The following is a 24,272-nucleotide window of genomic DNA, read 5'->3' as shown; positions in this document are numbered from 1 at the left end:
AGATTAAGGCTTTGTCAGAAAGAAACGGATTTGCCCAGGCTAACACAAGTACAGATGTCTCAATGTGGATGGATTTCCTTTGGGATCGTCTCTGCGCCCTCATTTGATAAGGAGGTGTTTCTGTCACGATGAAACGAGACATGACAGTCAGTTCAGGCCTCGGGTCACCACGGCAACACAGTGGTTTGGCGGAAAGGACCCAAGTGAGCCCACTTAGCTGAGACGCACGGACAAATAGAAAGACAATTTTCCCATGCTATACACAATAAACTGGACTGAGATACGTTAAGACATGGACACTTGAACCGCACACACAGAAATATATGGACACCTAATTATTGGGATTAATGTTTTCTTATCTACAATTTACCACACAGCTACATAATTAATAGTGCAAATCAATATATTCTTGATTTTTGTTTCCTGTAGATTTGCAAGGGTGTTTTCTCAGTTGAAAGAAATATAGAAAAAAGCAAAAACAACAATTAAATAGTGCAATTGACCTATAAAATGATTGATGTTGAAGTTTCACCGATATGCAATACTTATGGGTTTCATTGGCCTGGGTCATGACCTCTGCCTCCTCAGTACACTAACAGGCCTTAATAAACTCACTGGGGAAAGAGATACAGTGATGCTAATACAGGAAGCCCACACAGCTTTCACCTACTGACACAGCACAGCATTAAAGCTGTACCAGGCACCGAAAAACCCAGAAGTTACTGATCCAAATATCATACAAAGTAATGTTCTTTCTCTTCATTCTGTATCTTTGCGATTTATAGAATGAGAGCCACTTGAGCAATATTGCACATGCGCTAAGGTGGGAAACTTGAAAAAGCATCAAAGCCTCCCAACTTTTACTCTCAGGTGGACATTCAGCCCAAAGAAATTCCAAATCCAACATTTCCTATCATCCAACTTAATGCTGCTTTTTGTTACTGCCTCCTGGCCTGACTTTGCACCTGATTTGTGGCACATTCTCTTTTGATTCTCTTTGAACTGTCATCTCAAAACTCAACCTGATATAACCCTGAAGTCATGGGAAAGCAAACACTTTTGTTGTTTAATATCAAACAACCCCAACCCCTGTGGCCCTGACAGATAAGCAGTTGAAAATAAATGAATGAATGCACTTCAAAACATCTCATAATAATATGAGCAGTTCTACAATAACAACAAAGAGCCACAAATTATACTATAAACTGATAAAACAAATTTAGATGCCAGTAAGTGTACCCTATCTGTATATTAGTGTAAAATCCTGACATTACGCGGTGAACCTTTTAGTAAAGTCCACATCTATGTCCATTTTGCTGTCTCAATTTTGAAATCATCCTCGTACAGTATAGAAGTAAAGGAAGGAATCAGTGGTGATTTTTACACTGATTACACAGTATTAAAACTGTATACATAGAAAGAAAGAACACCCTCAATAGCTTGGCTTTCAGTTAAGTGCAGTTCTTAGAAAAATGTATTAATCTCTCAATGATTTAAAGCTCTTTCTATGTTTGAAACATCCTTCATAGAAATCAACAGAGTAGCTCATATAATGAGAGCTTAGCACACAATCCTCCATAGAAGGTTTTCACGGCAATGGAAGCTTTGGAGTGTACAAAGTTGGCATTTAGCATCTTAATCTGGGGGATGATTGTGACATTGTGTATAAGAGCATGTTAATCTGGCTCCCTATTGACCCCCTTGATATCATTGATATCATCCGCATCGCAGAAATGTACTGAGAGGGACAGGCAGAGCGCAGAAAAATACAAAATAAAAATGCACTTATCCAGTCAAAGAGAGCAAGATTGGAGATAAAGAGCTAAAGACAGAGGTAGCAGGGAGGTATTTAGAAGGATGATCAGTTAAAAGGATGAACAGAGAGAATGAAGAAAGTATGGATGTGTGAGAGGGAGCAAAAGTATATGCCTGTGTGTGTGTGTGTGTGTGTGTGTGTGTGTGTGTGCGTGCGTGTGTGTGTGACATGGTATAAAGAGGGTCAGTACTGTGGGTCAGGCATCATAAGGAGAGGCAGATGTTAGAACATATTGTCCTGGATTACCACACTGTACACCGGAGAGATGGACGGGCGAGCTACGGGCAGGCGGCCGGTGGGGAAAAGAGAGGGGCAGGGATAGATGAGAGAAGGTGAACGCGAAACCAATTGAGCAGCTCATTTCTCCACAGAACCTTATCTGGATGAGCGTCTGAGTGCGGGGACGCACTCTCCTCAATGTGACAATTGCTGCCGCGTTGGTATCTCCTCAGTCGTATAGACTTTAGGAGTTGTAAGGAAATGCCATTTTGCGATAGCAGCAAGGGGTCAATGCGAAATCAATAGCAGCAGAGATAGGTTGCTACAGTTAAACAAAAATTCTGTTTTACCACATCTGAGTAAATGAAGCGACAAGTAAAAGAGACGTATAATAAGTCTGCACAATCATCTGTGGCACCTTATTGATATAGAAATGTAGTTAGTCAATTTCTATGTCTGTAAATTCCAAATGTTTGTGTTTGCTCTTCAGCCTGAAAGTAGAAGAAGCATTACAATTATGTTACAACTAGAACCTTATCACCTTCAGTTCCTTTATGTCAGGCGTTTTTTTGTTTTGCTTTGTTTTTTTTATTGACTGACTAAATAAGGAAAAAAGAGAAATCTATTGAGAGGCTGATGTAATTTAAAGACAGAGAAGTGTTTGTGTCTCTGACTCAACGCGTGCTTCTTGTCTTTTTTGTCCTTCAGCACTAAAATACGCTGCAGCTTAAAAAAATGTGGTCAGACAGGCAGGAAGTCGGACAGACAGAAAGACAGAGAAGAATCCATTAAGATGTGTACAATAGTCCCCGTTGTCCACGTAAACAATAGAGCTCAAACTGCTCTGAAGCGCCACTAACTCCGGCAACAAAGACCAAGCAAGCTGGTAATCTGACTAAAGCTGCAGATTATTGACCAGGGCTCTCACGCATACACACACAGATCTCCACCAACTAAGATGACAGAAGAAATAGCAGCTTATTGTGTCTATGCGAGCGCACACACAGTATCAATAGTGCTAATACCAAACATGTCTTCACCCAGAGAACGCCAATAATCACACGTCACCTTTTCACCACTCATCAATAGAACTCCAGACACAGATGCACACACGTAACATACCTCTGGATGCGCAAGTCGTGACAAGCACACACTGACCACTAGACGTGTTCATGTGCAAGACGCACACACAAACACATGCAGATCTGTATACATCGCCCCTCAAATGTAGCGATTAGCGTCAGAAAGAGCGAGACACAAGCCCCAACAGTTCAAAATGACGCACAGACTCGCACACACACACACACACAGCTCCACCGTATGCCTGGCAAGTGAGTGACAAATTCCTTAGTTTCATCCTGCAACTACAATTGCAGCCCCCATCACCCATTGTGTTGTGTGTGTGTGTGTGCCTGTGCCTGTCTGTGTATGCTCACTCCTCCAGTCAACCCAGGGGGCTTTGCGCTGTCACTTCCTGTTTGTTGACATGCATGTCGTTGTGGCGACGCTCTAGGCGCGCTCCACAGTACCTCTGCCCTCTGTAATTCGAGTGTGTGTGTGTGTGTGTGTGTGTGTGTGTCGCCATTGCTCGCCGGCCCATTGAGCAGGCTTTGAGTGACGGGAGCTGGCCTTGTAATGGAACTCAATTCACTCCACAAATAAAGAGGCCTTTGAACCACTGGTCCGAATATGGCAGGACACACACACACACACACACATATGCACGCACACATACACACACCGCCTGTGGTCCACTCGCTAGGGGGTTTGGCTGGTAGGATAGGGAGGGGGGGGTGGTGGGGTGTTCATGCTCGGCTGCCCCCCCCATCACTCTCTCTTCCAGGAGCCACGGTGCAGCTAATTGAAGAGAAATGGACAAATGAAGGCTGATCTGATCTCAGCAAGCTGGTCCTCCGTACGGCGTCCATATACTGTAGCTCGCCGAAGCATGGCCGATCCCCCGCTGGCTTCCACATCAGCAGCATCAGCAGCACGCCCAGTCTACCTGATGTAGCTCAATTATCATTGTTCCCCACAGTGGCAGGTGCTGACACGCGGACACAGGTTTATTTCCAAACATGCATCAAAGTCTTCGGTAAACCGCAACTGTGTGAGAACAAATGTTCATGTCCATGTCTTTTACAGCACGGTGCAAGAAACAAAAATCTGATACTGAGAGAAGAGCGCACTAATACGACTGCCTTTCAACATTACTTGCACAGCGCAGCATTTCTTTAATTTAGAGAATTCCATCTCAGTGAGTTGTCTGTGTTTAAGTTACTTTATGCCCAGTTTTGATCTTTGTGTCAGATTACATAGACTGAATAGAAAGAGACAGCATTGCAACAGAAATCATGTTGCTTTTACAATGCTGTTGCATTGTTGCATAGTGAATATTGTTGTTGCCACATGTGAGTGACAGTCAGGCAGAGAGTATTTCACATTCAAATATGAGTTTCTTCCCAAAAAGTGCTTCTTTGTGTAAGTGTGTGTGCTGCCAGTTTGAATGTCTCTTTTTTTTTTTTTTCTTGTTTGTATAAAAAGAGATAAATGTCTTTATTTAAGATAGCAGAGGAGAGCAGACGCTAATGTGGCTGTCAAGAGAGATAGAGAGAGGTACAAACAGACAGAGAGAGAGAGAAATAGCAGTGACAGCATCTCTTCCTTGTCCATTTGCATAAACCAGCCTTTGTTTGACGCTGGTGGCCGGCAGCCAAGCACCAACAGAAGGACGGAAGTTAAACTCAAAAAAAAGAAAAAAAGAAAAAAAAGAATGGTCCTCTTCCAGAAAAATCTTCCACCAGAAATAAATAATAACAATTATAACTATTCAAAAAAAAAAAAAAAAACCAACACATCAGTTACTTCTCGCAAAAACAACCGTTCTGTTGCTCTTCAGAGGAGGGAATAACAATTCTGAGAAAAACAAAACAGCATCTTGGAGATTTGTATTAGCCGACATGAAAGTAATTGAGCCTCGCTGGATGATTTTGAGGAGGAAGATAGAGAGGCAGAAAGAAGCGTTTATGAATATTGAAGCTCCTTCCAAGTTGTGAATATTATGTTGTGTCTGTTGCTGTGGAAATACTGGCCAGAGACTGTTTTGTGTGATACAATGGTATTGCATAAATATTCCCCGAGTATGTTCACACCATAGCAGCTCACGCCATAATGCTTTTATTTAATTAGAAATTAATTAAATACATAAATAAGAATTGGGAAAACTATTTATTTATTTATTTGTGTTTGTTTCCCTCGGCAAATATTGAATCAATTTATCTTTGCTTCAGACTATTTTGTAGCGTTTCTGTGCGTTTCAGCATCTTATTGTCAGCACACTCAAAACATCGCAGGGGCATGAGACACTTCTGGCATGTCCCATCTGGCATGTAGCTCCACAAATTTTTCCTCCCTCTGTCTCCCTCTCTCACGCTCTCTCTCTCTTTCCCCCCTCCGTCATCACTTTTTTTCACCTTGAGCAAGAGCTGGGCTCTCCAGCATGACCTCGATAGCCAGAATGTTTTCCCTTTTCTCCCACGATGCACCTGGAGGGGACATGGCCATCTCTGGGCCTGTCAGAGAGGCTGTTAGCACTTCTCCCATGGGGTGAGGGAGGGGGTTGACAGTGGAGATGTCCCTCTCTATCTTTCCGTGTGTGTCACACAAACAGAGGCCGGGCCACTAATGGCCTTTTCTTCCAGAGCTTTTTAGCCGGCGACTTCTTTTTCATTTGTGTGCTCCCAAGTATTCATTTATTCATGTTGTGCCTTTCTTCTCCCTTTTTTCCTCCTCCCGTCATCTCCCCTCTTACTCTTCTTCTTCCTTTCTTTCCCCCCACTTCTCCAACTCTAACCCTGTCTGTCTCTCTACCTGTCTCTCTGACCTTGTAGCAGCTATATGCAGCTCAGCTGGCGGCCATGCAGGTGTCCCCGGGGGCCAAGCAGCATGGAGGCAACCTGCCACCTCAAGCCAACCTGGGCACACACTCACCACCCACCAACACACACCCACAGAGTGACAAGGGCCGCAGCTCCCCACTGCCTAACAAGACCAAGGTAAAAGAGAAACGTGTGCTTGGGTATGTGTTTAACACTAGAACTGCCAGTGGATTCTGGGGTTTAGAGGGTCAGCTGTCAGCTGGTTTTCTTCAAATGTCCAGTCCAGGAAAACAGATACAGGCTAAAACATTTTCATTCTTAAAATAGGAATTTGACCTCAAATCAGACTGTTTTTGTCTGTAATTAATCCCCCCAGTGGAGTCACAATATATCCACCTATTTTTTTCTGCAAATCAATTTGTTTCCAGCATTTTACAAAAATAAATTTCATTTATCTCGATTCTGGTGCAATTGCCTTGCTGCCTTCCTTCCCAGACACTAATTTCCCAGAGAATATGTTTATTTCTGTTGAAATTTATTCTGAACCAGCAAATTATTTTGCCTATTTAAGAAATTACAACTTTTTGGACTCCAAATATGGCATTTATTTATTCTGCCGAACAAACTGTGCCTGACTCTGGCCCTTCTAATGTTACAACACAGACCGAGATGCTGAATGTCTGCTTGGATGAGATTGTCTTTCACCGCAGTGCATGATCTGAAAGTGTGTATCCAGGCTTGTTTTAATCTTGCATAGCATCCTGATTTTCTGTTTTTTGTTTTTTTGGGTTTTTGGTTTTTTGTTTTTTGTTTTTTTATTATAGTTTTTTGTGTTTTGTTTTGTTTTTACAAACAAATGTCCGAAGCAACGGTCAGCTCCTCATACTAATGGACACCTTGGTACTTTGTGCCTGGGAAAAAAAAAAAAAAAAAAAAAAAACTCACAGTCACCTCTGCAAAATCAAACACTCCAACTTTATCACAAAACTCCAGCTGGTATCTGGTCGCGGTGGATTTGAGGATGTATTGGCATTTGTGCTGTTTTCTCGGCTGGCTGCCCAATAGGGGCGAGGGGAAGCCTTGTGTCCATTCAAGTGGAATTCTATGAATATCTGGTGGGCCATTGGGACCCTGACCACCTCCCGTCACCCATACACACACACACACATGCACCCTGCTGTCCTCTGTCTGTCCTGGGGCCCCCCTGCAAGTGTAGTGGTCAGTCACAAATCAACACACACAGGGTCAGGCTAGTCAGTTTAAGTGTGGGACAAGACTATCAAAGTCCCACAGAGTTTGACAATCTGAATTCAGATTAGTCCTAACCCCGCATTTTATCCCATGAATCAAAGTTTCCCAACTTCCTTCACTTTTTCTTCCCCTCTTTCTGTGCTTCCACTTCCACTTCCTCTTCTTTGCTACTTGCTACTTAATCATCCTCCATCATCACAGTTTCTTTTCCCACATTGTTCTCAGCCTGTGCCACCTCCATGCGCACAGACACACACACACACATTCTCCCACTACAAGGCCAAGCTCCTTGTCCAGATTAAAGCTTGTGTTTGACCCCAGAGCCTGCACCCCTGCTTCCTCGTCCATCAACCCCTACCTTCACCTCCATCACACACACATGCACCTCCATCCCACCCCATTGACACACTTGTCTTATTACCATATATATGGATTGGAGCTGATGGGCAAGTGCTGGGGCCTGTGGTGGAGGAGACCTGGAAAGCCATAATGCCCCCCCCCCCAAACCTCCCCAAACCTCCTCAGTCCAGTGGGAGTGGCAGACTGGAGTATGGACGCCACATGGACCCCAACAGACCCCACGGAGACTAAATGGCCAATCGACCACAGAGCAGTTTTGGCGTTACTCCCCCATGTAGTAGTTCTGTTTGTAAGAGCAGCATTAGATAAATAATGTTTCTTTCTTCTTTTTTCTTTTTTGTCCACCTCTGTCTTTTTGAATTCTTATCACTCTGTCTGACCGCTCTCACACTCTCTCTCTGCTTCCATCTCTCTTTGGGTGAGTGACATGTATATTTCAGAGGTGTGCTCCCCCTGCGCGCTCTATCTCAGGTCTCTAGTCATTTAGAGACCCGCTGCCTACCTCTGCTCACAGCTGTTTGGACTCAGGCACACAATGCTTAAGTGCTTTACCCTCGGGTGAGACACAGGCACATACACACTCCCATTGGCACACATGTACAGGCGCACACACAGGTGTTGAACAAGATACCACCCAGAGACCATGCAGCCCCTTCACCCACACACACACACACATACATACATACACACAAGTGAGGCACAAATCACTGCAGCATACATACATTCAGCTTTTTTATACGCAAGAGTGGATTTTCAGATGTAGGCAGGCATGCATGCAGGCCCATACAATAGTGCCAGTTCAAATGATACACCATATGTACCCCATTTGCTGACATGCATTACACGCACGCAGTTGTGGTAAGTAACTAAACACATTTGCTCATTTTACAATGACCACAGTATTTGAAATGCATTTAGACTACTTGAGTATTTTCATTTCATGGCTCACTCTACTTCTCTACATTTTAGGGTATTTTTTTACTCCACTAGGTTTAGTTATTTGCATCAGGATTATGGTTTCACATAGAAACATATAATTATTTTACCATTATATCCAAAAGTATATAAAGCTCCAATGAGCACCATCTGAAATGGATACATCTGTGCTATATTGATGCTCTGTAATGCTCATAAAGAATGCTGTCTGCAGAATGTGCTGCACTTATATTTTGTAAAAGGCTGAGTTAAAAAATTATACTCTTTACTTAAGCACAATAATAAAAGGAAATGTTTTTTTTAAGTTGTAACTTGGTACTTGTACAATTTTGTCAATGCACTTTATGTACTCGGGTACATTGTGCACAGTATTTATGTATCCAGCGTAGCTCAACAACTGTTGACCTGCGCACAGACATTTAAATTTTAGATTTAGCATCAGCTGAAATGGAGAAGAAAACATCCGCTCCAAACATCTGGCATGTAATGACGATATGCGACCGGCAAACTGCTGCCAATATCACCGTGACTGACTGTGTGCCCACACACACACACACACACACACACACACACACACACACACACGTGCACACACTACAGGCCCCTGCCATCACTTTAAAAGGTTTTTGTGAAGTGGGTTGCGGCTCTATGTTTGCTGTTGAGGCTCTTACAAAAGTGTCATTCATCTATAAATGCTCCTTAATGGCCTGGTGTAATCATAAAAAACTTGTAAAGGTTTTGGAATGTATCCTTGAATTCATATACCTTCAATTCAGCAATTCAGAAGATACACACATATATACGTGCATGTTTTTATACGTGTGTGTGTGTATATAGATTCACGCACGCGCACACACATACACACATACACATTTTTCTAAATTCATTTAAACATCATTATACAAGGTCTCATTGAAAAAGTAAAACAAAAACAGACAAAAAAATAAATAAATAAATAAGCCAGTTAGACTGTCAAGGCAAAGCCGTGTCTCTGAAAACAAATTAGTTGAAAATATGAAGTGCATTTACATCGTTAAGGTGTTGGTTTGTTAGTAAATTGTTGCCACTTAGTGTGAAAAACAGTGTCGTATCTGCCTCCTCTGTGTCGTCTGCTGTCTGATAGAATTGAATAAGACAATATAATTAAAATCCAAATAGGCACTTATAGCTGAGAGGCACATGAAAGGTGGTGATATGGTCGCTGTAGCACACACACCTACACACACACCTACGTGCACACAGACCTGACCAGGATAAACGGCATTGGTCTTGTTAATTGAACCGTCAGCCCTTGTGATAAGATTCAGAACCCTGATGTCACTTTCACATGTCTACATCCACAAAAGTGCTACATCCTACACACACACGCACACACACACACATTATCTCTCACCCCCTGCCTCCTCTATGTCTCGCTCTCTCTTTTTCTGTCCCTCTGGCTCTCGCTGTCACTCTGCATGTTTTCGGCCTCAAAGCTGGAGACTGTTTCATCAGCCAAGAGAGACACAAAAGCAATTGTATTAATTCAAGATTCCAAGAGGCTTTAGAGGCCTCACACACACAAGCGCACATGCGAGCACACACACACAGTCATGAGATTTAGAGCTTGTTGAACAATGACACACACGCACATAAACAAGTCGGTCCAAGCCTCTCAGCTCCACTGTCTAAACTAATTCCGCCACACTGGCATAATGCAGGTTGGCCACCTTCCCACCATAGGATTTGGCTTGGCGCAGAGAGGAAACTCCCCCATCCACTGTACAAGAGGCAGAGGCATTATCTATTTGTAATAAATATTCAAACATGTTCCCAGCCAAAGCCCACCATAGTTTGGGTCAGGATTGAGAACATCCTGCTTAGTTTTTCTCTTCTCCTTTCTCTCCTCTTCTTCGCCGGGCCCATTGTCTCACTGAAGACATCTTTGGGGGTCCTCCATCTATTGAGAAAGACCCCCCTAATGAAGGACAATCCGGTTAGGCCTCATCACACACGAATGCATGCACGCACACACCAACTTGAAACCACACATGCACAGGCACGTACACATGTAGGGGCTTAATTGGAAGGGCTTAATTGAGTTGTGAGGGGCTCATAAGGCTTAGTACGACTCAAGGAGTGGGAATCAGGGAAAGTCGGCCTTAATGAGTGGAGATACCGCACACACACACACACACACTTGCAGTACTTGCTCTCTTTTTGGATCCAACCGTATGCTGGATTCTTCTCCTCCTAAGCAGCAATTAGACTAATGATCGGAAAATAAAGAAAAATAATGTTTCAGTTCTGTTCTATGGGTTGAATTTAACTACAATAAGCCTGCACCTGCAATGCTAAAAAATTCCTTTCTAAAATGTACACTGCTCTTATAGTAATGCGAAACAAATAATCTCAAAACAAATAGTTCTTCCTAAGTATGTTCATGATTGTTGTGGATCTTTATTGGCTGGCACATTAAGATGCCCCTTGCCCCATGTTGTGTCTGCCTTTTAATTGCACAGTTTTAATTACACAGAGTGGTTTGTGTACATCTGGCCCCTCTGCGATCTAATTCCTTCCTTCCTGTCATGTGACCCTCTGAAGCTCACCCTGATTGGATTAGGTCATTGGCAGGGGTGATGTTGCCATGACAATTAACATGATAACAGCCTAGAGATTTCAGTGGTGGTCCACATTTAGGGGCTGCTGTCTGCTGCATGTGTTTGAGCGCAGACATCCACTAATTTAGACGTACGAGCAAATTTAATGATGCAGATATGCGAATGCAGACACCTTTTTGGCGTCATACTGCATGGCCTCTGCCTTAGTATATAAATATTGTCGGCAACATCAACATGGCTCATAAAAAAGTAGATGCTTCAGAAAGATGTATCGATTGGTTGCCTCTGCATTTGTGTGCGGTTGTCTTTGAGGCAGAAAGTGCTACTGGTTTGCTGCTTCTAATGGAGCAAGTGCACATTGAAGTGGCAGACAACCCTCTGTTCCATTTGCTGTGTGATATGTTGAGACGTCATCTAGTCTTTAGTCTTCCCTTAGAAAGACTGTGAGTCTGTGAGAGGTGTTATTATTCGTGAGAGAGATAAAGAGGAGTCTACTGTTGTTCTTTAAATGATTTGAAGGTGTTTGTTCTCCTGATTGTTGCTCTTGCCGCTGGCCTCGTTTGAAGCATGTTGAGGAGCAGCATTGTACAGTAATGCACGTTAACTACAGCATGCATGTAGAGTGTGCATGTGCATGAATCACCCCATTGAAGGGTGAGTTTGTTGTAATTGGACATAATTTATTTTGCATGTTAATGTCAGTGGTTTGCACTGAAATATCTGCTTATTTCTTTTTGTTTGTGCTGTTTATTTTATTTAAATTATTTTTCTTTTTTGCTTTTGATGAGCTGTTTGGAGACAGGCAGCGGCATGCACCTTGTCATTTGTCCCGCGAGGCTTGCGTCAGATTGCTGTGCATGGGCTCAAGTTTAATTCGCACATGTAAAAGCCTCACTTGCGAGTGATCTCGGTGAGGGAGTGCGAGGGGTTCCTCCTGCCTCCCGTTCCCAAATTCTTACGGTGGTCACAGCAGGCGAAACTGTGCTGTTTTGGTTTTTGCAGGACAGTGAGGGTGCACAGCCACTGAACCTGTCGGCCAAGCCTAAGGCATCCGAGAGCAAGTCACCCAACTCCCCCCCAACTTCCCCACAGGTCCCTGCTGCTGCTGCCGCCGCCAAGATGGGCCCCGCTGGCTCCATGAAGCACAGTGTCGCCCCCTCCAGCATCGGAGGACCCCCAAGCAGAGTCAGCTCAATAGGTAAGCGAACTAAAGTATTCATCAAAACTGCGCCAAAGGAAACTTGAAGGAAAATACCACATTATTATGACTTCAGTCTTTTTGGTAGGTTTGACAAAAATCACCACAACAAACTTCCAGTTTGCTTTTTCAGACAGCACTAAGAATGGGCAAGTCATTTTCCTACAAAGCCCACAGCTGAGCTACATGAATGTGCATGTAACAATGACCACACATATTATTATTGTTATTATAAATGAAGAAAAAAAGATGGTAGTTGTAGTAAATCCAAAACAGCCTTCCAATGCAAGAACACAACATGTGAATGAATACATATTGTAAACATATGGTATAAGTGAGCATGTACTCCAGTAATGAAAGGCAAAATGGTTCCCACCATGACAATGTATGCCTTTAAGGAAAACAGTAATAGTTCTGGTAGTGGCGATGATGGGAATAGTGTTTTCCTCATAGTGTCGCCATTGTTGTGTGTGCCAGTACCATAATCATACCCAGCCATATGCACACATACATAAAATATGACATAAATGAATCACTATTTTGTACTCTTAATCCATTTTTCACGCAACACTGATAGTTCAAATATTACACATATGTAACAGGCTATAATTAGTGTGTTTGTGTTTCTTCCCTGTCGCTATTTGCCTCGGGGCTGCTTCATTGTTATGTGTTTATTAGTGACTGAAAGAGACAGAGGAATAAAAGTGAGGGGAGAGAGAGAGACAGAGAAAGCGAGAGAGAGAGCGAGAGAGAGAGAGAGAGAGAGAGAGAGAGGGAGGGATGGGGATTAGCACTTTTTTTTTTTTTTCCCGAGCGATGGAAGCGGGGGAATAATAAAGAGAGTAGTGCATGACAGACAGGAGGTATCACCAATGAGATTAGACAAGCCTCTTACATGAGCCAGGACAGCGCAAACACCCAGCATTAATGACACAATGACAGCACACACACTCAAACATACACTCAAACACACACAAAGGCTCATACGCACACACACAAACACAATCCCACCTCCTCCTCCGATGCAATAGGCAGTTAGTCATTTTTTTCTGACTTCTTGGCTAATCTCACTGTTTTTCAACAAATCTGCGGATTTAATATCAGATTAGTGGATTTGCGGTCCCAGATGTTTTTTGTTCAGAAAAATGGATTACAGTGTTTAAAGTTTCTGTGTGATCCCCGCTGAATTATTTGTGTGTGGATACCAGTGTGTTTTGTGCCGCAGATCCCAGTCATGTTGTATGAACTCATGGGCCCATCTGTTGCCAAGTTAAAGCGCCCAGTCACCAGCAGATTCCTTATTGTGGTTCATCCTCGAATTAGGATTCCTGTTCCGGGTTCAGATGGGATGGAAAGGGCAGGCAAATTGGAAAAGAGTCTAGAGGCAGTCATTGTTGATTTGGGAGTGAGTGTGTGCCTGTGTGTGTTGATTTAAATAGACAGATACAAAAATCTGTGATCACTATTAAATCCAGAAATGTACACAGAAATTATTTTTCAGAAAAAAGGTGTATTTCTGCTTCAGCATATTTGATCAGAAAGTATATAAAGCTTATAATACATAAAATTAGATCCACCTTAACCAACTACAAGAGTAAAGTGATACATTTTACTGTAAATATATCAGTGTGCTTTGAAAAACACTGTACTGCACATGTACTTTAAAAGAAAGGTGTTTGTGTTGTGATTATTCAAATGAGTAATCTAAACACGTATTATTTTCATATGAAATTTTGCAGGGGCAGCACATTCGCATTGTGGTTAGCGCTGTTGCTCCACAGCAAGAAGGTCACAGGTTCGGTTCCCGGGCCTGGGGCCTTTCTGTGCGAAGTTTTGTTCTCCCCGTGCCTGTGTGGGTTTCCTGTGTTTGGGTTAATAGGTGGCTGTGAGTGTGAGTGTGAGTGGTTGTTCTCCTCTGTCTGTCTCTGTGTGTTGGCCCTGTGATGGACTGGTGACCTGTCCGGGGTAAACGAATAAGCGGTAGAAAATGAATGAATGAATGAATGAATGAATGAATGAAGGGTGATATTTTATATAAATGGGTATACAAGTGAATTTGGCTTTAAATGAACCCTCATTTAACACATATCAATTCTAAGTATGGAAAAAATGGACGATGCCTTTTGACGGCTTTTGAAAGAAGAATATAAATTGATAATGCTTGTACAGGGTTTTGTACGTATCTGCAGGTAAAACTCACTCAGTTCATTTAGTCCATAGCAGATTGGTAGGAGAGTTTCTGTCCCTAACTTCTACACAGTGCACCTCGCTTTCTTTCTTTTTGACACCTACCATCCCAGAGGCATGTTCCTCTTTCTGTGATTCCATCCATCCATCCATCTTCTCATCTCAAACCAAACTGAAGGGCTGTCAGCGCCTGTAACTTCTACCAGGATCACACATTCGTCTTTGTATGCTGACAAATACTGCAGCTCCCTCTGATCTCCCTGCTGGACTGTTTTTGTGGTCATAAATGTTTTGCGCCTGTCTGCAGAGATTTGGTGCTCAGAGACTTAATTTGTTTGTATCGAGTGAGAAAGAGAGAGAGAGAGAGAGACCCCCCCTCCCCTTCTAACTGGGTCACATTCACTTGTCTGGATGGTTGGCATCGCTGTCAGTCTAGGCAAGATTCACACACACATTCATATGCACAAGAATATCTATCTGTCCCCCCTCCCTCTCTTTTGACTGCAGATTAAAATTGACTGCCACCCGATTCCATCGCCCTCTCCCTCCTGTCCCTTTTCTGTCCTCTCTCACCCCACTCCACCCCCTTTTCAGCCCCGCTCACATCCAGATTTTCCGGTTATGACTTCTGAAAGAGTTCACGGCTCTGTCATTACCAATCTGAAACTGGTAATCTGGCCTGAGATGGCATTAGCAGTGCGGATTAGCGTAGATAAAGGCCCCATAAGCCAGCCATGGCTCTTTGTTAAGAGCTAACCCGGCTGATAGAGAGAGGCGATAGCAGTGCGCACAATCACGCGCATACATACACATACGATCAGAGCAGATGCCTCATCGGCCGCTAAGCTGCGGAAATAATACAAATAATAGGTGGTGAAGAGGAGCGAAGAGATTTGATCTTTGCTTGGCGGCAGGGCAGATGTTGTCAACCGCGGAAATTAGCAAGACATTTCAGCCATAATAGGAGTCATATGGCCACCTCTGTTCTAAGTGTTGGGTTCAGATGAAAAGAGAGGGAAGTGTGGGTGTGTGTGTGCACTCGTAAAGAGGGGGGAAGGAAGTGAATGTTGAATGTTTTAATGTCATATAAAGGGGAATCCAGAGATTGAAGTCTTAATTGAGTCAGTACTTGTGCATGGCTGAGGGCAGGTGGGGAGGCAGTGGGCAGCATGATGCAAGGCCAGCTACAGGCACAGTCTGACTCACATGTCCTACTTGATGAGCTCAAGTGGTCAATATATGTGTGTACATGTGCACAAGTCTGACAAGTACCCCCCCTCACACACACACATGCCCCAGACTAAATTCACCTCATCAACTGTATGTTAATGTCTTTACCTCATGGTTCAGGGGAAGATTTATTCTGGATGAGAACCTCCTGCCTTCTTCCCAAACATAAAGACACACACACACACATATACACACATTTACTTCACTTTAAAAGCAATGTATGGTTTATATAAATACTGACATCAGTAATGAATCAGATCAATATGTGCATTCACTTTAAAGAAAATGCAAAACCAAATTAATTGCTCTTCCTTTTTCTGTCTCTCTCTTTATGTTTGTCTATCTGTGTCTCAGCAGACTTGTTGACGTCGCTGTCCTCGACAGCCTACCTGAACGATCACGAGGCGGTGACCAAGGCCTTCGCTGAGGCCCGGCAGATGAAGGAGCAGCTGAAGCGAGAACAGCAGGTCCTGGACGCCAAAGTGGCTGCTGTCAGCAACCTCAGCCTCAACAACGGACGCACAGACAAGGTAGGCAACTTACACAGCTGGATGTTACTGTAACGCTAGTTTTAAAATAATACAATTTGCACACTACAAATGAAATCCTCTAATTATAAAACATGAGGTTGTATATCACATATAACAATCATTTATATTTGTTCTGACATTTTTGCAATGATGTATGAAGTAAAATAGTAATTGTGGAATTGGGATTTTTCTCAAAAAAATCCCTCTCAGTCATTGTTAAGGAGAAAAACATAAGGAGCCACTCAAGAACAAATACAAATTGTTGTGTTTTATCTCAAGAAAAACAAGTGATTGTAAAGGTCTAAATTCAAAAACTACCACTAAAATGCAGAGACGGGTCTCCGAAGTCATCACAGGCCGTACCGTCTCATTGTCAGTGTGTAATAATTTGTCTTGCCATATGCCATCCCCACTGCACTATGTAGGAGGTAAATCAGTGTACATTGTGCTCACTGAAATGTGTTGAAGCTAAACAGGGCCAGATAAGGTAAAACCAGAGGCGCCTCAGAGGTAATGAGTGTGTCTATAAGGCGCACTGCAGGGTTACGTGTGTGTGTGTGTGTGTGTGTGTGTGTGTGTGCGCTGGTGAGCGAGTGTGGCAGAGCGCAGCGTCGAGGAGACAGTAATGTGAAGTGACGGCGCCGGCTCCTCAGCAGCGTGGCTAAATTGTGGTTATTTGTTAAACACATTGGGAGTCAGCTGGTGCGCACACGCACACACACACACACACACACACACACACACACACACACACACACACACACACACACACACACACACACACACACAGACAGACAGACACAGACAGAGCAACAGTGGGCTTGAAGCATCTGCACCACTGACATTCAACAGCTCTATCTGTCTCTGTCTCTTCTTTTTCCACTCTTTCATGTGATGTTCTAAACCCACACTCTGCTTTCATCCCAGGTTTATTGTTCACATTTACGCAGAGTACAGAGAGTAATATATTGTGCATGCAGTGTAGCAGCTTCAGTCTCCCAGTCTAACAGCCAATTACATTGAGGAGGCAAAGGAAGTTGGGGAGTTTGATAAATTCTGCGGGGAAGTGAAGGAACAGCACACAATTGAACGATTTTTCAGGAAGATCTTTAGTTTGTTTCCACACATTCATTGCAGTAGGTGGAGGCACTGAGCCATTTTACTCTACTGCAGATGATCAGAAAATACTACACATCATTTAAACAACCAGATTTCTCATAAACCAAGGTTGTCATGTAAGGTTGTCATGTAAGAATTTAGTGAAAGTAAAACAGGAAGGTTTTTCGTCAGCTTTATTTTAACAATGAAACATTAAGCATACAAACTTTGTAGAACGTGTTTGTCCTGTAAAGTAATTGTTTTTTTTTTTGTTTGTTTGTTAGTTTTTTTTATATTATCAAATGCAATGCGAGCTATCAAAACGCTGTCAGTGTGACTCTTCTCAGCCTCCATAGCCAAGCGCTCCCGCTGGCTCCTCTTTTCTCGGCCCTTTGGCTTTGCGCTGTGCGAGTGTGACGCCGGCAAGCTCTCGGCGTTCAGATACAACAGTTTCATCTTTGACATACTCAGAGGATTAGTTTTGTCGCTACTTTGTGTCTTGGCTCCAGTGTCAGCCATTCAATCCACTTTTCTCATGTACTGTACTGGAGCTTAATGTCAGACTCGGCTGTCATCCACTCTGTCTCCCTGTTCATCTCCGTCTCTGCCTCACGCGGCATAAAGCCATTTTTAACAGCTTATTTGATCTCAAAATCTAAAACCATGTGACACACTTTATTTATTTATTTATTTAATTTATTTATCTTTTTTTGTTATTATTGACTCAAGGTCTACACTAAAGCTGATCATTTGTGAAAAATGAGAAAAATTCTCAAAATATTTCAGATTTACATACAAAATGACTAAATCATTCCAACCCAACGGCAGATTATTCTTCCTTTATTAAAACATAATACATTCATAATAAAAGATTTTTTAAAAGGCTCACAAAAAACAAAAACAGCGAACATTTTCCGCAGCGTGGCTCTGGCTTTTATTCCCCCCTCTCCCCTCCCTGTCTCTTTAGCCATATTTATTCCAATCTGGGGGGGAAAATTATCTCTAACAATTAAAGTCTGTTGGACTAAAAACAGAGAAAATGCATTTCATTATCATGTTGCCCTCCCTCCATCCAGTCAGCCAGCTCGCCGAGGTCACATATAAATGGAGAGGGACACTTTTTGGAAGGTTGTTTTAGAAGACGACGGTGTTTTGGGTACCGCTCCTAATCGTATAATTAAACTGTAAAATGCTGGCGCTGGTGCACTGCAGTGTGTGTGTGTGTCTGTGTGTGTGTTCATCGACAGCCAGGTTCTAGCACAGAGTGTGCCGGCTGCTTGCATTAAGCATGTAAATGCTCAGTAAATCAGCCTTTTATTGGTTGTAATAAATACCCAGGGGGCCGTGCGGCGTGGCCTCGCTCTCGTCCACGTTGCACTCTCTCGTTCTCTCTCTCTCTAATGCGTCGACCCTCGGGGGCCTCTGCAAGAGAGAGGCAAGCCGTGGCACTTCACTCTCGCAGGTGGCTGCCAGGAATTGCCACACACACACACACACACACACACACACACAGTATATACAGTATACACACAAAACAGTAAACATCCAAATAGGACTAAATGTAATCAACATTCTTCCACATGCAAACATACACAGATGTGTGTTGAAGCATGCAAGCGTACGGCACTCTAACAATTTGATGTTGATATTAACGTTTCCACAGATTGACATCAAAATGGACCAAAACACAAACTGTCTATCTGCTGAAATAGCTGCTTGGTTTTCTTTGTGTTTGGCTCCATCGATAAAAAGACAATATGATCTCCTGCGCATCAGAAACTGAGATTTCCTCGTTTGTCGGTCGGTTTTGTAAAAGACGGTCTCCGTTTTTGGTTCCATTAAACCACTACTTTAACTCCGAAATATCAGAGTTATGAAATCAGCCGGGAGGCTGCTGCGACTGGCAGTAAAAGGAAATGAGTTGTTGAGCATCACTACAGGTCTGCAGGTTCGTTCATTCATGCATGTATTCACAGTCACTGACTCAGTCTGACTGCAACTGTGAACTGTTTATGCTGTTTAGGACAAGGCTGCCTTGGAGAGTCTGAGTCAACAGCTGAAGCAGCAGGCAGAGGACAAGTTCAGCCACGCCATGCTGGACTTCACCATGAGTGGAGACTCTGACGGTACGCGCGCGCGCACACACACACACACACACACACACACACACACAGGCTAAATGATCATTCGCCCTGTGCTGGTGTTCAGTGACAACCATGTGTCTGTAAAAGAGGAACCATTCAGCTTTGTGACATTTTTAATGTACTTCAATGTGTTTTGGTTTATTAAACTGTCTCCTTCCATTAAGAAATATTTAATATTTCAATTTATTTAAAAAACCTAAAGCTCCAAATATAGACAGTTTATTTTTGTTTAATAGAACATAACACACATTTCCCCAAAATACACCTTATTGATATCTGTAAATGGTTTTTTGTTGTACTTTTTTTTTTTTTCGCTGATTTTTGCCTCCCTTAACACCCTCTCTCCTCCTTCTCCATCTCCCCCCCTCAGGCTCTCCAAGCGTGTCAGACTCCAGAATATTTCGTGAGTCTCGGGGTCGCAGCAGCAATGAGCCGCACATCAAGCGGCCGATGAACGCCTTCATGGTCTGGGCGAAGGATGAGAGGAGGAAGATTCTCCAGGCCTTCCCCGACATGCACAACTCCAACATCAGCAAGATCCTCGGTAAACCGCATACACACTGATCTTCCTCTTTCCCTGTCACTGCACCCACCTCTCCTTACAGTACATACTGCTCAAAAAAAAAAACAAAAAAAAAAAACGTCATATTTCCCACCATCTCAAACACACACTCATTTTCTTACAAGCGGTGGCATCGTGTAAGCTGCTGTTAATGAACGGCTGAGGAGAGCGGGGCTCCGACAAATGATGATATAATTCATTATGCATTAAACAAGCAGCGCGAGGCCGCCTGACATTTCCCCCAGACCGCTGGGATCAGCCCTGACATTTTAAAGAGCTCCTAAGCGTTTTATAACACAGGGAAATCTGGTTTTAATAAGCCTCTCCCTCTCTCCCTCTCTCTCGATTGCTAACAGATCGTAGAACAGAACAGAGAAAGACGGAGAGAGAGAACAGCCAAGTGCTGACAGCTTTTACCCATTAAACATACAGTAGTCAAGTGCAAATTCAGACCAGATATGAAACACACAGGGGAAGGCATGCTCGGGATTAGACCTACACACACACACACAAACCCCTGAAGAGAAATTGGGCTCAGAGAGACGACAGCAGGTTAAGTGAAGTCCTCGTTAGTTTAGATGAGAAACTGCCATCCTCCCTGTTCTCCTTACTGACCTCGTACTCCAGGCTGTGTGTTCGCGTTCCGAGTGAAACTTCCATTATTATCTGCGCGTGTCTGTGAGTTTAAATGCCGTCAAATCAGAGCCATTATGCACATGTGATGTGGGGTCGCACATGGCACACCGACATTTGTTCCTCACACACGATGTAACCGATATCCACGGTGGTGTTCATGCTCAATTTAAGTCACTTCATATTGAAACCCTGTTTAATTCTTCATTTCCATGTTACCTCTCATACCGTGCTTTCAGCGCGCTCACCAGTTTTATCTGCATTTCTCTACTCTGCGGAGTCAGAGCGTGAAACGCTTCTTTATTTTTCATGAAACCTGCCCCCCTCTCATGTAGGCTCCCGCTGGAAAGCCATGACCAACCTGGAGAAGCAGCCCTACTATGAGGAGCAGGCTCGCCTCAGCAAGCAACACCTGGAAAAATACCCCGACTACAAGTACAAGCCGCGGCCCAAACGCACCTGCCTGGTGGACGGCAAGAAGCTGCGCATCGGCGAGTACAAGGCCATTATGAGGTCCCGCAGACAGGAAATGAGGCAATATTTCAGTGTGGGGTGAGAGCGCTGTTTCATCGTAGGCCTGAAAATTTTTTTATCTTTAGTATTTCATTTTGAGTTTACATACTGTAATATCCAAACAGATTTTTTCACCTATTTTTTTTTTTTTTTTTGACAGTCGCACGTCATAGTAGATATCTGAGATTTTAACAAGAGCAAATTATCTACACATTATACATAATGTGTTGACAACTTGTCCTGCTGACAAAGACAGGAAAAATTTATATGAGAGGGGGTGAGATGGTGAAGAGGAAACAACGCTTTTGTGTTTCTTTTGAGACGAGTCTCAAAACTATCCAATGAAAACAAGGGACAGGGCACCTCGAGGTTTTGAGAGGGGATGATGATTAAACGTGACGCTGCCTTTGACGATGCTTGACGATGCTTTTCCCTCTTTGTGCGTTACAGGCAGCAGGGCCAGCTGCCCTTGTCCTCCGCAGGCGTGGTCTACCCAGGTGCGCTGTCCATGGCGGGAATGCCCTCACCACAGATGCCCTCAGAGCACTCAAGCATGTCCAGCAGCCCCGAACCCAACGCCAACCACCACCAGAACCCACACATGCCCAGCCTGAAGGGGGATGAGCCACGCATCAAGGAGGAGGAGCTACGGCTGGACGACAGCAACGGCGATGTGTACGACGACTTCGACTATGAGGACGAAGAGGCTGATTACGCCAGCGATAACGAGAACCATATCACCCAATAGGATGGCGTGAGAGCCTCCTTTTATGAAGCCAATCACCGCTGGTTAAATCCCCCCTAAAAATCCCAAATCCCCCAATCAGGAAGACAATTTTCTCTTTTGCCAATCACCTTGAGTCCCAATCTCACACAGCCCGCCACCCTTTGCCCTTCCTGACTAACATGGACTCTTCACAGAGCCAAAGCCCCTCCCACTGGAGTCCTGATACCAGCATCTGATCAATCAACTGAAGCACAGGACCTGTCACTCACACTGACTGTTACACAAACTGGGGAATATTTGAGAACTACTGCAAGAGTTTGAGTGACGCCACGAGTGAGGAGAAATAAAGAGCACGCTCAGAAAGCAACCTTTTAGACCCGTTTGTAGAGAAAATGACCGACGGAGCAGTGGACCTGTCAAAGGTTAACAGATGACACTTTAAGATGGCGGACCTGTTTATTATCAAGAGACACTTTTAAAAAAAAACAGCTTTTTTGTTCTTTGGTTCTATAATATTCTCACTCAGGTACACGGTGCCAATAAGTGGCTTGTGAATGTGATTTGTTGTTTTTGTGCTACAAGTTTGAATAATAATAGAAAAAAGAGACATTTCTTTTTTCCCCTTTTGTTGTAAAGCACCTGAAAGACATCAGACATGTTTATTTTTAACAAAAAGATATCTTTTCTTCAACCTCGCAGTGTGCTATCAGCGGTTGCCCTCCCTCCCCCCTCCTATTTTTCTCTGTGTTTTTGTGACCGCCTGCTCCCCCGCTCCCATTTGGAATCCAATGGGACGGTCCATCCAGGACTGATCAGTACAGCATGGACTGTCCCACATCAACTGGATTTTCAGGGGGGAGAAGGGGAGTCTCTCTGGCGTCACGGAGCAGAAACGAAAGCACTGTGTTGTGAGACAATCCACCAGTTTCCTTCTCGCTCCGTCCCCCTCTGTCGGGACAGAACTTCACTTCGCTCGAAACATCCGACAGTGTGAGTGTGCGTCGGTGTGTGTGTTCTGTGCACTGGGCGTTTGCACGTGTGTGTCTTCTTTGTAAAAATATCCAAGATAACAGAAAGCCAGGCAACTTGTGCTGCTGCTGTTATTTTCTATACCCCCCTAATCCCCCCCTCCACACCACACACACACACACACACACACACACCCACACACACACACGCACACACACACACACACACAACTGCTGTTCTGTCCGTCAGTGTTTTCTTGCTCCCTCCAATCAGCGTCGTCCTTCTGTCCTCAGAGCCGAGGTGAAGTCAGCCAGTCAGTGTTTCTGTTTGTATTTGAATACTGTATTTTATTATTTCTCTTCAAACTGCCTCTAGTCTAATAATATTATTAACAATAATTATAAGGATGGTCAGCGTTTCCTAAGTTTAGTAAGTTATGTACAGTATAATTTATTTTTCTCCTCTTTATCGGGTTTTTATGACCATATGAAACTATGACAGTCAATGAAACATTATTCTATTTAGCTGTAGGTATTTAGATCTAAACAAAAAGTTGTCATTTTACCTTTCTTATTTTGCATTTTTTGTTCCCTCTTTTTTTTCTTTTCTTTTTTTTTTTTTTTTATCTTTTATCTATTAATCCTGCGGATTGCTGGGCAGGCGGGGTTAGGACAGTGAGCTGGACTGACAGACTCAACGCCAGCCCTCCTCCGAGCTGAAGACATAACCTTTTCACGTCCACACCCATTTCTAAAAAGCACTCAGACTCTGTGCAGTCAGAGAAAAAGAAGAACATGATTTTTTTATTGTTATTATAATTTTATTTGTAATGGTTATTATAATAATGTATAATGTGAAGTTTCCTCTGTTTTATTTTGCCTTTTCCTTTTTTCAGTGTGTTTTGTCATCTTGTTTTTGTTTTTGTTTTTTGTTTTTTTTTGTTTGTTTGTTTTCTTTTCTTTTGTTTTGGGATTTTTTTTTTTTTTTTCTGGAAAATCTGTTTTATCACTTTTGGAAACTGTTTTCTGTGAACAAAGAGTCCCGTCCCCGTTTACTAGTTTGGCCGCCTCACTGAGACACAGTGGAACATCATTGGCTCGGATCCACACACACACACACACACACACACACACACACTTGCACAATCACTAACAGACACGCACACATACATTATAAATGAAGAGATTATCATGACAACCAAACAAATCCTATGCTGTCCTTTTTCTGTTTCTTGAAGTCTACAATTTTAGATTTAAAATCCTGTACATATATTTTGTTTCTGTGATAGCAGTGATTTTTTTTTTTTTTTTTTTAATCATAGGAAAGCAGTGTTTACCATGATCCACCAACGGTGTTCCACTGTGTGTGTGTGTGTGTGTGTGTGTGTGTGCGTGTGTGTGCGTATGTCTGTGTGTGTGTGT

At 43.2% G+C, this 24,272-nt stretch overlaps 1 protein-coding gene across 7 annotated transcripts in view; it reads left to right on the top strand.

The window, feature by feature from the left end:
* The window catches only part of sox5 (SRY-box transcription factor 5), an 86,701-nt gene extending 63,269 nt beyond the window's left edge, over positions 1-23,432 (top strand). For 3 of the 7 annotated variants that reach the window (XM_029495226.1, XM_029495224.1, XM_029495227.1), the window contains exons 9-15: positions 5,926-6,090; positions 12,063-12,258; positions 16,030-16,205; positions 19,327-19,429; positions 19,818-19,991; positions 20,978-21,194; positions 21,606-23,432. In XM_029495226.1, the coding sequence (XP_029351086.1) occupies positions 5,926-6,090; positions 12,063-12,258; positions 16,030-16,205; positions 19,327-19,429; positions 19,818-19,991; positions 20,978-21,194; positions 21,606-21,903 (1,329 nt within the window). In that variant the 3' untranslated portion in view covers positions 21,904-23,432. The remainder of the gene's footprint in view (positions 1-5,925; positions 6,091-12,062; positions 12,259-16,029; positions 16,206-19,326; positions 19,430-19,817; positions 19,992-20,977; positions 21,195-21,605) is intronic. The other 4 variants (XM_029495229.1, XM_029495228.1, XM_029495225.1 and 1 more) reach the window with 4 other exon arrangements.
* Positions 23,433-24,272: the final 840 nt, after the last annotated feature.

Source organism: Echeneis naucrates, chromosome 23 (assembly GCF_900963305.1).
Source record: "Echeneis naucrates chromosome 23, fEcheNa1.1, whole genome shotgun sequence".
NCBI lineage: Eukaryota > Metazoa > Chordata > Actinopteri > Carangiformes > Echeneidae > Echeneis > Echeneis naucrates.
Note: the sequence above shows the minus strand (reverse complement) of the source record. Positions and strands in the feature narration are given on the sequence as shown.